This window comes from Copadichromis virginalis, linkage group LG3 (assembly GCF_057382275.1).
Source record: "Copadichromis virginalis isolate Kocher_CV1m ecotype Utaka linkage group LG3, C_Virginalis_male_GT1.1, whole genome shotgun sequence".
Lineage (NCBI taxonomy): Eukaryota > Metazoa > Chordata > Actinopteri > Cichliformes > Cichlidae > Copadichromis > Copadichromis virginalis.
This window is the reverse complement of record NC_140620.1, coordinates 37846142-37863690: the sequence shown is the minus strand read 5'-3', so window position 1 is coordinate 37863690 and position 17549 is coordinate 37846142. Positions and strand designations below refer to the sequence as shown.

The window sequence follows — 17549 nt, the reverse complement described above, 5'->3', positions numbered from 1 at the left end:
ATCTGCACGGTCGGATCAACGTGATCTGTGGGAACAGTAACGCTCAGCTGTTGCTACAAAATAATGCAGTAAAATATGTGAAAGTATGGTGAGTGCCGCATTTCCTCATTGATTCCTGTCTCTGCAGGAGATCAGCCACGTGTCTGTGGACATCGCCGGCTCCCTGGAGGAACAGATGAACAGCCTGAAGCAGTACGAGCAGAACATCATCAACTACAAATCCAACATCGACAAACTGGAGGGAGACCACCAGCTCATCCAGGAGTCCCTCATCTTCGACAACAAGCACACCAACTACACCATGGAGGTGTGCATGCAGACCGCAGCGCGATCTGCAGATGGGCTTAGCTCTCACTCCTCTCTACTCAAAGTGTACGCTACCTCTGTTTTAATTTCCTCCCATTCCCTCTCCACTGCAGCACATCCGTGTGGGCTGGGAGCAGCTGCTCACCACTATCGCCAGAACCATCAACGAGGTGGAGAACCAGATCCTGACCCGCGACGCCAAGGGCATCAGCCAGGAGCAGCTCAACGAGTTCAGGGCCTCCTTCAACCACTTCGACAGGGTGAGGCGACACCGTAGGTCGAGGAGAAGAGAGCGGTGCTTCGTATAGTTTTCAAACTTTTCCTTTGGCATTTCCTATTTAAGAGGCTGAAAAAGTTTCGATACGTCGCTTAAGTTCATGCTCATTGATGTTTTACCATCACTAATGAGTGAATTCATTAATTACTACGACTCTTTGGCACAGTAATGAAAGCGATACTTTGTGCTGTTCCTTTGCAGAAGAGAAACGGCATGATGGACCCAGACGACTTCCGTGCCTGTCTCATCTCCATGGGTTACGATCTGGTCAGTGGTCAGGCGCTCATAGGCTTGACTTGTACAACAACTTGAGCGTAGTTCAAATGTAAACTATAAGGATTTACTGATTCGTTTGCGCAGTAACGATTGCTGATTGTTGCTTTTGCTGACAGGGTGAGGTGGAGTTTGCACGTATCATGACCCTGGTGGACCCCAACAACACGGGCGTTGTGACCTTCCAGGCCTTCATCGACTTCATGACCCGTGAGACCGCCGAGACCGACACTGCAGAACAAGTCATGGCCTCCTTCAAGATCCTGGCTTCAGACAAGGTGAGCAGATGGATACAGCATCTTCTTACCTTATATCATCTAACTGGTCTTCTTATTTAGCCTGTACAGAGCTTCCAGTGCAGCCAGAGGACACATTGATATGGACAAAAGTACTGGGGCACATAAAAAGAGCGACACAGACAGGGAAACTCATGTAGCGAAGCTCCCGGCACACATTTTTTAGTGCTGATGTTAATAAAACTTTTACAGATTTACAGTTTATTGCATTTCAGAAATGCATAATTTCCTTTCAAATTCCGATGGTTAGCCTGCATCCAAACGTGACCGGTTAGGGCAGCCATTGCCAAAGTCAAGAGTGCTACTGCACTCCTTCAAAAAACAAAAAAATTCAATGGATCTGAAATCAACACAAGAGACAGTGACGTTTATCCTTGAAATTTTTATTTAAAAAAACAACATAAAAACACAGACTGTTGGCTATAAATCTCTAATGCTACACAGTCATATGCTGAGTTAAATCCTAAGTATGACCCACCTACCACTGGGACACTCAGAGTAATGAGTAACATCACAGTCAACTCCTCCTGTTACCAGTTTGCATTCACCTTTTATATAAATAAATACATTCATATAAATATGTAACTGTACATACTTTCATTCGTAGCCCACACTTTAGAAATCACTGAGTTTGGGGAACTCAGACCACAAACGGATAACATAAAGGCTCTGGTATCAAACACCTTGTCACCACTGATACAGTATCTATTTACAGTGAGAGTAACGTATTAGCTGTGATCCAGGAGCGCTGTGGTTTTGTTATAAGAAAGTCAAGTTGCTGGATAGGCTGTAAGTGACCCAGGCTGGAGTCGGCTTTGTGAAGTGAAAATTTAAGCAATAAACAAGAAACCAGCTTTCGAAAGCTGAAAGAAAAACTATGAGACAGCATATTTCTTATTAATGAATATGGTTTCTAACCCAACAGGCTATATAAATAGTATAATTTGGCTTAATTATAACAAGTTCAATAAATTAAACAAAAACAAATCTGACAAATCAGGTTTTTGGTCATTGGTATGATTGTATCGGCACTGATGTGTTGACACTTTGTATGTAGGTTTATGAGACTTTTTGAAATGTTCACGTTCATAGAAAACACCTCTGGCAAGGGGAGGTGATGCTGTGGCACCTAAATGCTTATATCCCAAAACAACTCAATCCAAACTGAGGCAACTCACTCAGGTATGCAAGGAAGAAATTATACAGAAGCACTCTTTATCTCACTCCAAGCTTTTTCTTTGATTACATACGCAACCCGGATTCTCTGAGTGTCCCGATCGAAACAAAGAGCAAAATTTCCCCTTAAATCTGGGAGAAACATCGCGATTTATCTTGTACAGCTTTATTTCAACAGCAAGTCCGTAATTTAAATTCAGGTTTTCATCTTTCCAAATTCGAACTGCAGGACTGTTTGCCTGAACCTTGAGTCATCGTTCTCCGATCATCACAGATGCACCAGTACATTTGTAACAGGAGACAATAGTTCCTCGTGAATCACACCTCGCCCCCTCTCTCTCTCCCGCAGAATTACATCACGGTGGAGGAGCTGCGCAGGGAGCTGCCTCCCGAGCAGGCGGAGTACTGCATCACCCGCATGACCAGGTACGTCGGACCGGACTGTCCCTCCGGCGCCCTGGACTACATCTCCTTCTCCAGTGCCCTCTACGGAGAGAGCGACTTATAAGCGCAGCTGCTTCTCTTCACGTCCTCCTCCTCCTCCTCACCCCTTCTTCCCAGCTTCTCTTATTTCTCCTGTCTGGAGAGAGCGATTTTAAACCCTTCCACTGTCCCTTTAAAACACGTTATTCTTTTTTTTTTTTCCCCCACCACCTTCTCAAATCTTAACTTTATTCCCCTCTTCCTAACTCCGCCCATCCCTCTTTTTAAAACACAGGAACACTGCTCAGAGGGGAAGAGCAGAAGACTTTGCTCAGACCTCACAAACTCTGTTCAGGCTGCTCAGCTCCTCTCTCGTTTAAAAGAAAAGAAGAAGAAAAAACAGGTGTACCAGTTATTGCACTGAACTTATGTAAGCAGCATACATAATGACATACCTGCCTTCACAAGGCTTTAAAGAGAAGGAGGCAACGAGAGAGAACGAAAGTTAGATTATTTTTGAGCAAAGCCGTGTGCTCTTCCCCTCTCCTCCTTTTTTTTTTTTTTTTTTTTTTTTTTGTAGAAGGGTGATCAAAGAAGAAAACGTGATTGGTCAGTTGGCTTGGTTGGTTGTGTATTTGTGCAGATGCATGCTATGTTGAAGTTTAGAAAAAAAAAAACGGCCTTTTGAGTCACCGACTCGCCCTCACACGAACCCCCGCAGGAGCCCGTTCACGAGTGCAGTCAGCAGAGGAGCGAGGCCTGTCGGGTGCTACTGAAAACTCTCACCACAGCACTGTGAAACCTGAATGTTAGCAAAGATGCGATTTAACCTGGAGATCTTAAAGCCTTAAGAAACTCAGGAACACACGGAGGACGAATGGGAGCGCCGAGTATTAAAAGACACAGGTGGGGGGAACGGGAGGAGAGCGCCGTGGCTGGGCGGTGACTCGGGAACGGATACAGAAAGATGAGCTGTTATGGCCAGAGAGAGCGACCTCTCCCACACGCCTCTCTTATTAAACTCCTTTTTTTAGCCTTTTTTTGGGCTAATTGTAAAATTACGAGGAGAAGGGGGACAGAGACAGAGAGAGGTGTCAGACAGGGCATCAGGAAAGTTGTGGATGAAACGGGAAGAATCAAAACTGTACGTGGAACCATAGCAGGCGTACTCACAACACAGGGTTTAGGGTAGCATTTGAAGAGAAGAGGTCAGCCACGACGATCGCTGTGTTAGGCTCCTCCCTGTGCATGATCTCGATATCTTAACTCATCTGTGCTCCATTTTCCTCCTCCTCCCCCTCATCCCTAACTCATGCTGTCTCATCACTGATGCCACTCTTTCAGTCATATGTTAAAAACCTCAACTTGAAAATAAAAAAGGAAAATTATATTATTAAAACCACACGTGTTTGTGTCTTTATTACTTTTCTCCCGTTTGATCCGCGGCCTCACTGCTGAATGTTTTTTTTTTTTTTTTAAATGTAGCTGCACAGTCTGATAAAGTGTCCGACCCTTAACCTCTGTGCTCGAGGTCACATGTCCAATTCTTTGTTGGGGTCACAGCAGAGGCGGGAGGGGAAGTCCAGCCCCATCTCTGCAGCGTAGAAGCGCCATCGGTCCTCGTCGCCTCGATGCGTCAGGTACCTGCAGCCCATCCTGAGCTCGAACTCCCGGAGGTCGCACCACAGCTGGAAGTTCTGCAGTAGCGAGAGGAGAGCGTGCATGACTCATACACATCTATACATCAGGACTATTAGAAACCTGATCAGGAGCATCTGAGCATCCTGGTCAACACCTATGAACGCAGTAACACTAGATCGAGTTAATTCTGTTGTTTCACACTACAAAATTAAACGATTCTCAATGATAGCGTTTGTAAAGTGTCCGACCTGCAGCCAGCTGTGTCCCAGCGCTTTGCCCACGGTGAACCGCCGTCTCACCGACACCTGCAGCAGGTTATTGATGAGGCTCACAGCTGGGGAGGAAATGAGACGGAGAAGGATTTTCAAAAAGAGGATTTGCTCACTGGAGCCACCCAGTGGAGAAACAGGAGAATAACAGGACTCAAGCATGACACTATAAACTGTATGTGTGGGCAGACATGGATCAAACTAAAGAAAATATATTTAAATGTTTAAAACGACACAAAACTGTGGGCTGACATGGCAACTTTCCGACGTGGAGTTTGTAGTGTGTGAAACCTTTAACAGGGAAAGCATAATAAACTCTCATCATCACTATGTTGAGAAACTGTAAACCCAGCTCACAAAGAAGTTTTAAAACTAAAGAAAAACACCGTTCATACCCTCCAGTGAGATGGGGGCCCAGGTTTGGCGCGGGTACATGAAGGTGGCGTTGGTGATCTGCTGCCGGATGTCCTCATCTTCATTAAAGGGAAACGTGCCGCTCAGGCTGACGTACATGATGACGCCGACAGACCACATGTCCAGAGAGCGGTTGTAGCCGTTGCTGCTGATCACCTCGGGTGCCAGGTAGGCCGGAGTCCCCACGACGGAGCGCCGGAAAGACTTCTCCCCTATGATCCGGGCGAAGCCGAAGTCGCACAGCTTCACCTGCGGCACAGAGGCAGAGCTGATTAAATAAGATGCCGTGTGCTGTATCGGGAACTAAAGTGCAAAATCCCACCAGAGGTAAGGGGTCTGAAGTGGCCAGCAGTACGTTCTCAGGTTTCAGGTCACAGTGAGCGATGTGCTTCAAGTGCAGGTACCGCAGAGCCTCCAGAATCTGAAGCACACGTTTGAGAATTTCACATTTAATTTTGGGATAAACAGAAACATTAAAGGTCCCTGCATCTTTGTTAAAACAAGAAGAAAAAAAACAAGGACATCCTCTAGACACCCCTGGAGTGTTTCTCAGATCGGGATCTCGTACCTGCATGACGAGGAAGCGAGTGATGCGTTCAGGGAGTCGACCTTTCTCGCTGGACAGAATCATCTCCAGCATGTCTCCGTGCAGCTTCTCCATTACAACAAACACGTGCTCGACAGTTTCGAACATGCCCTCCAACAGAACCACGCCGGGGTGCGACAGATTCTGGAAAACACGCACGTCAGTAAATCACCTGATCGTGACTATAACACTAAAAATCAACCGAAAATCTGCAACACTTCAATCAAATGTGTTGAGTTAATGAGGAAGCAGTGAGGAAGGAATCGGGAACAATGTGACAGTTATTTGTACTTGTGCTAATAACTCACTAATAACTGATGATTATTTACTAATCATGTCCACAACCATCTGTTCATCAATAAACATTCACCAGACACTTTATTAGGCAGGTTGGACCTCCTTTTTCCTCCACAGCAAGATTTTGGTCCACACTGTCATGACAGCATCACACGGTTACTGCAGATTTAGCCTCAGGCCTGTTCTTAGCTGACAGGAGTGCACCTGGCGAGTGGCTCTTTGAGTTACTGTTGCTTTCCTTTCAGCTCAAAGCAGTCGGCCCACTCTCCTCTGACATCAGGAGCCTGTTTTTACCAGAAGACTCTGGATATTTGTCTCATTTTCAGGCCATTCCCTGTAAACTAGTGATGGTTGTGTGGGAAAATCCCAGCAGATCAAAAAATCTGAGATTAAAGTCAGAATTCTGAATTTTGATGAAAAAGTCAGAATTCTGAGTTTAATCTCAGATTTGTTTTTTCCAGTGGCCCTAATCCTCTTCTGTAGTTAATCCATCAGGATTTAAACCAGATTAAGTAACTGTCACTAATATATCCAAGCTAGTTCTTCTACAGTGATGTAATGGATCAGGAGTTATTAAAGCAATGATGAATGGCTCTTTAACCCCTTAATGCCTAATATATCGTTTTTGATGCATGAGGTTTTGAGGCATTTACATCATCAGTGTGATTTTATTTTCCCCTCAAAAACCAAAATAAAGAGCACAACACATTTTTAAGCAATACATTTTGAAAAAATAAACTAAAATGCCAAATGCGGCCAATATGATACCAATTAAAACTCATATATGCAAATTAATATTTAATTCATTCTAAATAAATTGGCAAAAACTTTGAAAAAAATGTGAATTTTCTGACAATTATGTCACAGATTATCGTTTTAAAGGTTAACCATCAGGTTGTTCCTGGTTTGTTCCTCACGTGTTTTCAGTAACTTGTTACATTTTTTGTGTCATTTCTTGTAAAGTGTATAAAAACCGCATTAAAACCTGTAAGATGGCCACTTCGTTTCTCAGCTGCGTCTCCTGTTTGGTGGGGAAACGCGTCTTGTCGATGACCTTGATGGCAACTGTTCGACCCGACTTCCTGTGAGTTCCTGAAGAAGAAAAAGAAAAGAGACGTGATAATGAAGCAAAGGAGCATTTGTAGCTTAGCAATAACAGAAAAACATTTGATGAAAAAGTTTGTTTTGAGCAACATTTCAGCCTCTGAAGTCTCTGATTTCTTTGGTGTCTTTTGAAACTGTTTCTTCTGTACTGTGTATTTTCAGATCACTGCATAAAGACAGTCACAGTCATAGAAAACAGGATTTTCTTGTACTCCACGTGTTCAGTTCTCTGGACATAACAACATAATGAGAATCAGCTGACCTCCGTACACCACGCCAAACTGTCCCGACCCCAGCACCTCGTCTGTACAGATCTGATACACCGAGCTGATGTCCTGAAACACACACAAACACACTTCGACACTCTGTAACACTCCTCTAACGTGTGCACGATAAACTCGCTCAAATCTTACCGCATTGCGTCTGTATCGGTATTGATCTGTAATCAGAGAGAGGAAGTCTTGTTAACTGAATGTTGCGGGTCCATATCCATCACTGTTACCATATTCAGAGTAAGATCTGATATTAATATCTGATGTTTTCTGACTCACCCTGGATCTCATCTTTGTGTCCTCTGCTGCTCTCCACCGGCATCATAGCCTGCCGGATGGCGCTCTCCCAGGCTGCCCCCTCCTCGCCGGCTATCACGCAGTACACCAGCGACACAGTCACCAGCTCGAACGAGTGAGCGCTGCCGTCTGATGGTGGCACGGAGAGCTGGGTGGGGCCTCGGACCCCGAGCACCTCGGACAGAGAGATCTCCTGCAGAGGAGGTTTAAAGCTATTATCCATGGCCTGCTCCTACATAATGTTTCTATAATCAAAGTAACATCTGTCAGGCTATCATTGTCTGATTTTCACTGCACTACAAACTTCTTAAAGTACGTTTAAAACGAAGGAGATAAAATGAACATACACAAAATACAATACTGTCCTCTTTAAAGTAAACACTGCTCAGAGCGCGAGCTGCCTCGGTGGATGTTTGCACTGTTTACACAGTGACACAGTGGGAGGAACAACACTGGCACACTGCAGGAACATTTCTGCATACATGTTAATGACAGAGGCCTTTGATACGAGTGGGAGTGAGCGTGCAGCACACAGGATGCTGCTTTGTCTGTTTCCGTCTTATATCATGCAACTATCATACCTTGTAGAACTTCGTGGTGTTTTCATTCTGGTACAGAGTCATGCTCTTCCAGTCCAAGATCCAGTAATGGCGTTTCCTCTGAGTAAAGACACGACCGAGTTAAAAGCCGATGAAAATGTGATTCTGCTTTACAAATATCATAACCTGAGCAAAACATTTTGCTTTTTTGAACGTTTCCAGATCTGAAAGAGTGTGTTCCTCACCAATGTGTCTGTGTTGGTGTGGTGGACCAGCCACCCCTCTCTCAGGACTCCTCCGCCTCTCCTCTTAGTGTGATGCACCGACTGGACGAGCCTCATCAGGGGGATGTTGCTGCTGAAACAAGGACTGGCGGGCGGAAAAAGAGAGGGAGGACAAAATAAAGGTCCGTTTGGAGATGGTGAATTAAACAGAAGTCGCCTCTAGGTGGCAGCGTGTGCCACAAACAAAAGCGAGAAAACCCAGATATAAACGACAGGGACGATAAACGTCTGTTTTATAATACGTGAATTTGGGCGACGTGTGATTCAGACGCCTGACATCGTTCGGACGCTGTCTGCACCAGCAGACAGCTTTTAGCTGGGATTAGATCATCAGAAAAACTTAGTGCCCCTCTGACCTCATCGGCTCTCGCAGCTGCTCGACTTCCCCGGTCTCTGCCTGTGAGTCATCATCGGTGAACATGTCATCGTCGCAGATCTCTGTGGTGCTGGTGATCACTGACTCATTGTCCTCCAAGTCTGGTTGGCAGCTGTTATCAGCTGCTGGGCTCTCTGGAAATGTGACATCAGCAACTAATGAACAGCTACATTTAATTTTATTTATATTATTTACACGATTAGGGCCATAAAATACCAACAAATAATGAGGTAAAAATAGCAAACAAATAAGTTCAAGATGAACCGAACAAAAGAAAATGTCAGATTTTTCTCAATAAATGATTTAAAATGCACCTGAAATACTCCTGATCAGTTACCTGTCTTTGTTTTCTCTTTTTTACATATTCTCTGGTGAAATCATTTCATCTCATTTCTCATCGGGCTCAGTTTACCTGACTCATCATGCAGCTAATCATCACCGCTACTCGGAGGAATGTGACGTTTCTGAGATGCTAATTTAGAGTGAGGCCTGAATCTATCAAATGTTCCTGGGAAACAGGGTGAATCAGCTTCGACTCATGCTGACAGCATCAGAGTCAAGCCCCTTTTCAAAGAGCCATGGTCTAACACAGCCACAAGCCCAGAATATGAAATGAAAACCAGACCTCAGACCTCCAGGGACCGTCACTCACCTTCCCCGTTCATGCCGTTCCTCTCTCCGGGACAGTCTCTGGGGACTAAAGGCTCACAGCGCCGATGGCAGTTAAACCTGCAGTCTGGAAAAACCATGGAGGAGACGTGGGAGGTTTAAAAAGGCTGACAGAAAAAGGAAGAGTGCTGGAGTCTGGAAAGATACAAACTCATGAGTCAGAATATTGCGGTCAGTTTTTTTCGTGATGAAAATGAATGTCGTCTGAGATTCGAGACATCTGCGACACATCCAGGCATTTAGGTAAAATTAGATTCAACCCAATCTGCTTACGTAAGTACGTGGGATACACAAGCTCCTTGACAAAACAAGTGTTTGCTGTGTGCTCGTGAGCCTCCAAGTCAAGCATTACTAATCAAAGTCAAAGCTTTGCAGGAACAGAGCACCAAAAATGGCCACAAGATCTGAACACATAACATTATCAGGTTTGTAAAGAAGAAGGCCTGTCACACACTCTTTCACAGGAGTGGGTGACAATAAGATTCAAAGGTGACCTGTTGTGCTATCTATACCTTTAGACCACATGTGTCGAGATCCAGGCCAGCGGGCCACATTGGGACCTCTGCTGAGATGCAGAGGCAAACTGAAAATTAACAAAAGAACAAATAACCCACAGCACAGGATGTTCCTTTGAGCCAGACTTCGAGGTGACGCAGCCGTAAAGTTTTGCACTCATGTGCAGCCAGTTTGACAGCAGAAGCCTGGTAGGAGGGTACAGGCAAACTGCAAGATCAAAGATTTTCTCCTCTTAAATTAAGTATCCTACAAAACTACAGAGTTGCCACGTTCAGTTCAGTTTTATTTATAAGCACCAAATCGCAACAACTCAAGATGCTCTGTATTGTAAGGTAAAGACCCACAATAACAGAGAGAAAGCCCCAACGATCAGACAACCTCCTCAAGGTAAGTACTTGGTGACAGTGGGAAGGAAAAACTCCCGTTTAACAGGAAGAAACCTCCAGCAGAACCAGGCTCGGCGAGGGGCGGCCATGTGCCGCAACTAACTGGGCGTGAGGGAAGGAAGACAGACAAAGACGCTGAGGAAGAGAGCCAGAGATTAATAATAACTTATGATTAAATGCAGAGAGGTGTGTAAACACACAGTGAGTGAAGTGCATCATGGGATTCCCCAGCAGCTAACACCTACTGCAGCATAACTAAGGGAAGATTCAGGGTCACGTGATCCAGCTCTAACTATATGCTTTAGCAAAAAGTTTTAAGCCTGGAAGTAATAAATGTATGAACTCGTTTTTCAGCCTCACTCTGAGACAGGATGTTTCTAATTTAAGCGATATTACACAAACCTGTTTTTCAGACCTGTCAAACAGCTATAATAATAGAAACAGGTATTACATTTAAATACAAGAGTGACTTTTGCTTTTGTTAAACGCCTCGTGCTGTTAAACAGGTTGTGGTGAGACGGCTGTGTGGCAGCTCACTTGTACAAGTGTAAATTATGCAGGACTAAACTTTGCAGAGACTAATAAACTTTCTGTGCACTTGTAGAGAACTTCCTGTGAGCCAAATTGTGCGGGAAATACATTTTACAGGAAATCTGATGTGATTCTCATTTCCCATTGACTAAATGGACTAAGTCCACCAACCCTGACGTAGACTGGGTTTGTTATGGGGGTTTTTCAGCGACGTCAACCTTCTCTTAACACTTGTGCTGTCTTGTGCTAATTTCCTTCTACCAAACGAAACGTGCAGCTGGCTAAAATAAGAGCTCAGCTGAGGTGTAAACCATTAATATTTACATCCTGTCATGGCGTCACAGCAAGAGAGTCTCACTGCAGTAGATGCATGCGATCTACTTTCTGATACAGCTGGCTGACAGCACAATTAGAAAAAGACTGACGGAGTATGGCTTGTTTGGAGACAAAGCCTCTTCTCTCTAATTAGAACATTGGAGCACAGAAGATGTTTGGAAAGTTCCATCTGAACAAACCACCAGACCTCTGGAACAACGTCCTTTGCACTGACGAGATGCACAAAACCACGTTGAGAGGAAACCAAACACGTCGCAGTCACTGAGTCGACCATTAACACCAGAGTATACCGAAGTATTCTAGAGGCATATATGATGCCGTCTGTCTGACAGATAAAGCTTAGACAAAGTTGAATCATGTAACAGGACAATGATCACAAGCACAGCAGCAAATCTACAGATCTATGCATAAACGAATCGCTGCAAACCTCAGTGAACTGAAACAACGCTGCAAAAAAAGTCAGACGCAATTTCTCCCATAAAAATGTGAGAAACTGATAAAGTCACACAGGACATGAATAATTCAAGTTATTGCTGCTAAAGGAGGTTGAACAAGTTACTGAAACATGGGATGTGCTTAGTTTTTCTCCTCCTTCTCACCTGAGCACTGCAGCCCCTGCCTGAAGAGGCCTTTGAGCAGCCGGTGGCAGTACTGGCAGACGGTGGGTTTGGTGTAGCTGTGGATGTGGAAGGTGTGAGGGACCTGAGCCCTGCTCCAGTCGCTGTACCCGACTCCCAGCCACACCGGAGCCTCGGCCCAGGATGGAGGCCTGGACGCGGGCTTGGACTTGCTGATCTGGAGAAAGATGCAAAGTGAAAGATATCAACTTAGAATAACTGAAAGAAATCTATTGTGTGAATATGTGATTCGATTATACCAGTAAAGGTTACAGGTGTGTTGGAGAAACAAACAAATCCAGGGTTGCAAAAACACTTATCTGCATTACAATCACAGCAGTTCCTCACCTCTTCTAGACTCCCGCCTGCCTGATTGGACAGCGAGTGTGTGCGAGGTCGCCGGGGTGGAAACAGGGAAAAGCTGGTGCTAACCTGACGCCGTGCTCGGCTACAGTTACTGGGCAACTGCAAAGCACAGCGTTTATGAAAGTCTAATCCACAACCTGTAAAGAGATAAAAGTAAAAACAAAAAACTTTAACAACACTCAAGTATCAGTGAAGAGACGATACCACCACATGATGAAGTGTGAAAGCGCCTTTACCGTCACATTTTAAACCCTGCCGAACGAGGCCCCACAGCATCTCTCCACAGTGGTGACAGAAAGTGGGGGTCCGGTACGACTGCACCGCCAAGGAGTGTGGACGCATCGTCACCTGCGTCACGGAGGCTGATCCTGAATCACAGAGAGGACTCGTTACACCAACAGACATCCACACTCCATGCATTTACTGCTAAGACTCCGCTATAGTAGCTTTGCATGATTCACAGCTCAAAATAATCCTCATTTGTCTTATACTGGTCCTTGGTGCAGGCGCTCGACTCGTCTGAAACAAGCAGTTTTAACTTCGTCCGCCCGCCCACTGCCCCCCGTGAAAATAGGTTTGGAACAGTAGGAGAGTTGGACTCATTTAAAACTGACCATTTAAAACCACCTACTGGTGGTGGTCAGAGGGCCCGGTGGCGCCAGTGTTCGGCAGCCTCGCCTCTGTCAGTGCACCGCAGAGTGGCTGTGGCTACAATGTAGCTTGCCATCACCAGTGTGTGAATGGGTGGATGACTGAATGTAGTGTAAAGCGCTTTGGGGTCCTTAGGGACTAGTAAAGCGCTATACAAATACAGGCCATTTACCATTCAAGAGCTTCTCTCCAAACCCCTGGACAGAAACAGCATTTTACATGCATGAATAAACTATATGTCACCCAAACAAATGAGGTACACGTAGTACCACCAAATCTCACCAAGTGTCCACCTGCCTCTGTAAACCTCAAACACTAACCTGAAACGATGACCTCAATGAGGTCGCCATCCTGCAGCTCGTCGGAGTCGGTCAGCCGCTGCAGCAACTGCTCGGAGGCGGCTTGATGTCTGAACAGCAGAATCTTCTCCCCGACACCCACCACACTGCAGTCTGGAGCCTAAACACGCGAAGGAACAAAAACCGCAGTCTCAGGTTGAGTCACTATTGAAGCAACAAGATCAATTTAAACCCCCAGAAGGGCTCCGGTAATGTGACGATTTGCTTTCTGAGTAAATGAAACAAGTTATTAAGCAATATGGGGGAAAAAAGAGTAAGTTTTTCCACAAATGGAGTAATTTAAATATTTGAAATCAGAACAAGTGTGGTTTGGGAAACTGGACACAGCAAAGAAAGCCACCTGCAGCCTGTCAGTCGTGATTTTCCATTTTCACGTCTGCACGGCGGTAAAGAACAAAACCACATTAAGATGAGCATGCAGACTGAAGACAGCTCTGAAGGGAAACCTGAGTGATGCACCACAGGTAGAGAGTGACTCCACCACGTTCAGCGTTATAGAAATAAATAATCTGTGTGCATCTGTCGCCAAAGTACGACTGAGGAAGAGAGATAAGAAGGCTGCGAAGTAGCTCAAGCTTTGCTTTTCTATCTGAATCATCATTTAGGGATGATAAGAACAGCAGATTCAAAGATGTGACACTGCAGGTCAATTCATTATTTAAACATGTTCAACTGCTCTATCTAATCAGCCAATCATACTGCAGCTCAGTGAATTTCAGCACGTGGCGGTCAAGACGACCGGGTGAAGTTAAAATTGAGCCACAAATGAGGAAAAAACGTGATTTAAGTAACTTTAACGTGGCATGGCTGTTGGTTTCAGACAGGTTAGTCTGAGTATTTCAGAAACTGCTGATCAGCTGGGATTTTTCCACACAACCATGTCTAACCAGTTCTCTGGGCCGAACTGTTTCATATTGACAAGAAGGCAAATAAACACTCGTTACAACCAACGTATGCAGAAGAGCGTACACATCAAACCTTGAATCAGATGGGCTACAGCAGAAGAACACCGCACAGGAAGCCACTCCTAGCTAAGAACAGGAAACCGACGTGACAGTTCGCACAGGCCTCACTAAAACTGGACAACAGAAGATCAGAAAAATGTTGTCTGGTCTGACGAGTCTCGATTGGAACATTTTGATGGTAGGGTCTGAATTCATCGATGGCTCTAGCTGCTGAAGGTGGCGTGATGGTGTTGGGGATAGAACAGCTGAGCATCAAACTCCACAGCCTGCTTGAGCGTTGGTGCCGACCATGTCCATTCCTAACAGCAGTACTCATTCAGGTGATGCAAAGCATTGCGTTATTAAGGCGAACATTTACACCAATAGAACAAACCTAATGTGTCCATTACTTCCCCCCTGCCTCAAAGTGCATAAGTGGAATTGTGCTTTATGTGACCCTAAAGGTAAAGCAAATACCTGCTAGGTTTCAGTGTTGGAGATGCGGGTGTTCACCCATCATTGACACAGTGACTATAATGAATGTAAAACGTGCACAAGTGACACACACACACACACACACACACACGATGAGCTGACCTACTGCCTGGAAACTCAAGACGCGTCTCAGTCAGAGGGGAGAAGCTGTGGTTGGAAAGTTTTGTGCGCTCGTGTCGACCACAGTCCCTGTAACCGAGGAAGTGCAAAGACCAGCCCAGTGACAGTGAGATGAAGCCCCTGCAACACCTGCAATTCACAACTTTCTTTATTTAACCTCAACTACAGTTTTACTCCACCGTCTGTGCGCTGGCACTTGGGTATAGATTTTACTGTATAAACAAGTATAGAGTACCCGTTAATTCTAAATACATCTCTGGTGGGTGGAGAAAATCTGTTAAATGGCGAGTTTATATCTTCTATTTTTTAAAACTTGTCATTTAGTTTTCCGGAACAAATTGTATTCACAAACACCCTCAAAAATCTGAAGGTGGTTGGGTGACACCCACTTCACAATACTAAATGTTGGTGAAATTACACCACCATACAGAGTGCTGCATACACAACAGCACAAAACCACCAAACTCTGCAGACAAAAACCACACTCCATGCACAAACCTACATTACCTTCCTTCATAAATAAGTTGACCTTTCATAGTCCACTTCCTGACAGTTCTGAGAGGCCTGAGAGATTTGAAACATCATCACAATATTTTCCAAGTGGGACTGTGTTATGGGTCAGGGCGCGTTGTGACAGCTCAGCACTTCATTCTAATTAATATCTTTTTTCATCACCTTCTCGCTTCTGACTCTTTGCACGCAGTTTGTTCCTACAGCTGTGGCATCTGAGCAAACCACATGTCAGTCAGTTTTGACCAGTATCGAATGGCAGTTAAAAAAAACAAAAACTCCAAAACAAAAGAAAAAAAGAAAACAGAACAAAGCTAGACGTAATCTGCACGGCTACCAGCTAAAAATGAGGTCGACTCAGAAAAAGCTGCTCTCTTTAAAGTGCTTTAAACCCCAACTGCAGCTGAAGACGATAACACTTCTCTAGAATTGGTCCAACTACCAAAAAATGCCGCAACAGAATACCCACAATGCATTTCAAAAGGCTCTTTCATGAGTATCTCTCGTGCCTCCTAAATAGTGACGGCTTTCAGATTCGCACATCTGCAGGTTGTTATGCACTTTCGCTTTTTGTTTTTGTACAACTCTATGAAGTTATTATTGTCCAGCTCCATATATTTAATATTGTTGGACTCTGTGTTACAGTAGCTTTGCATATAATGGCCCTCACTTCATCCTTAGCACCTCTCCCGACTTTCTGTTTAAGCAAACTGTCTTCTCATTGGCTGCCCCTCATAAACACGTTTGAATTTCTGGGAGGTGGCACATGTTTGCTCGCTGTTACAGTTGTGTGGTTGAGAAGACCCCTCTCTTTGATATCGGCTCATCTGACAACACACTACTGTGAGTGTGTGTGTGTGTGTCTGTAAGAATAAAACATAGATAAACATCCATTTTAAAACTGGTGCATGGCCTCTTTAACGCTCGTGACTGATGATGAACTCTTCATGATCAGATGTATAGTCAAAGGAGCTTGCAAAGAAAAGCGTCTGGACTTGTTTAAGTTGCTTGAAGACGTTTCACCTCTCATCCGAGAAGCTTCTTCAGTTCTAAGGTCAAATGGTGGAGAGTCCCAGATATAAACCTAGTGGGAGTTTCCCCCCACAGAGGGACAAAAGGACCCCCTGATGATCCTCTAATCGCCTGAGCCAAGGTGTGAAACTGGGTGTGGGTCCCAATCAGCCAGAGTTTCGGATGAAACTCTGGCTGATTGGCTACGATGACCTGGATGACTGAGAACCTTCACAGACGATCAGATGTATAATACCGCCCCACCTCCTCGTGTCTTAGTGCTTTCGAGCCGGGAAACAACGCCACCCCGTGCGGTTACCTTGCGCTCTATGACCTCAGCAGCCAACCTCCGGGCATGACGGTAGCTCAGGTTGCCCGCAGGGACTCGAACCACCTCCCTGAACAGACCCAGCTGGAACTGGACCAGAACCGGTGCTGTGAGACTACTGGGACTCGAGGGAGTCAGTGTAGACATGGAGAGAGAGCCTGCAGGAGGAAAAGTGGATCAAGTTAATGTGGGGTTGAAGGTGTGACCTGAGAGAAAGCTGAAGAGGTTCAACGTGAAACTCCAAAACAAAGCACTACGCAGGCCCCTGGAAATCTACTCCATCTTAACCTTATAGCTCTTGTTTGAAATAGTTCCTGTTTAACGTTCAGGTGTCTAAAACTGAACACCCCAATTTCTCAATAAGAGATCTTTATCTCACCATCGCCCGAAATAGAAGGATATTTCAAGCAGCGAGTGCTCTCTTCGACTAAAAAGACTTCTGTTGTAAAAGCTTTGATATAATAGGACATAACTTACTACACAATACTTTGATCAGGATAAACAAAGAGTTATTTTTAAATCAGATCAAGAACAAACTAAAAAGCACCAACCTTACGGTCTAATCTTGGTCTGGTCTTTGTCTTCGACGATCGAAGGACTGCGTCTCAACAGCACAACAGCTGATCAATCTATCATGGTGCTGCCGAGGCTCATCATGAGCTGCTGGTTGGTCTGGTTTCCTTTTTGTGGGGCTCGGCTGTCTGAGAAACAGGAAGTAACAAGAGAAGCACTCACCTCTGTGAAGGCTGCAAAAAGCACAGCGTACGGTTAACACCCCACACCCTGGCTGTCAAAACTTAAACACACACGTACTTTGAAATGGTTAAAACAATTCAGCGCGCACGTTCGCCTTTGTAGAAAGTTTGGAAAACACACAGGA

At 44.9% G+C, this 17549-nt stretch overlaps 2 protein-coding genes across 3 annotated transcripts in view; one reads left to right on the top strand and one right to left on the bottom strand.

The window, feature by feature from the left end:
- actn3b (actinin alpha 3b) overlaps positions 1-4153 on the top strand; it is a 36941-nt gene extending 32788 nt beyond the window's left edge. The window contains exons 17-21 of the mRNA XM_085450957.1: positions 128-307; positions 420-566; positions 785-850; positions 976-1134; positions 2678-4153. Coding sequence (XP_085307083.1) covers positions 128-307; positions 420-566; positions 785-850; positions 976-1134; positions 2678-2836 — 711 coding nt within the window. The 3' untranslated portion in view covers positions 2837-4153. The remainder of the gene's footprint in view (positions 1-127; positions 308-419; positions 567-784; positions 851-975; positions 1135-2677) is intronic.
- On the bottom strand, positions 2958-17501 carry prkd4 (protein kinase D4). Of its 2 annotated transcripts, XM_085450959.1 has the most exons (19): positions 17221-17501; positions 16661-16827; positions 13223-13361; positions 12488-12619; positions 12234-12388; positions 11868-12063; positions 9483-9566; positions 8811-8964; positions 8416-8539; positions 8213-8290; positions 7614-7824; positions 7476-7501; positions 7325-7397; positions 6944-7050; positions 5644-5805; positions 5398-5496; positions 5057-5324; positions 4641-4726; positions 2958-4448 (listed from the first exon to the last, which is right to left on the bottom strand). In XM_085450959.1, the coding sequence occupies exons 2-19, from the start codon at positions 16814-16816 to the stop codon at positions 4284-4286; spliced, it is 2415 nt and encodes an 804-aa protein (XP_085307085.1). In that variant the 5' UTR covers positions 16817-16827; positions 17221-17501; the 3' UTR covers positions 2958-4283. The 2 variants fall into 2 exon arrangements, with proteins under 2 accessions (XP_085307085.1, XP_085307084.1); XM_085450958.1 differs by having other exon boundaries at positions 7325-7501.
- Between the last annotated feature and the right edge of the window lie 48 nt (positions 17502-17549).

Coding starts and splice junctions, on each gene's coding strand:
- prkd4 (XM_085450958.1), bottom strand. CDS start 16,816: ATGTCTACACTGACTCCCTCGAGTCCCAGTAGTCTCACAGCACCGGTT. Junction 9,567..11,867: donor GCAGGGGCTGCAGTGCTCAG/GTGAGAAGGAGG, acceptor TGGTTTTTCCAG/ACTGCAGGTTTAACTGCCAT. Junction 4,727..5,056: donor GGCCCCCATCTCACTGGAGG/GTATGAACGGTG, acceptor TTTCCTCCCCAG/CTGTGAGCCTCATCAATAAC.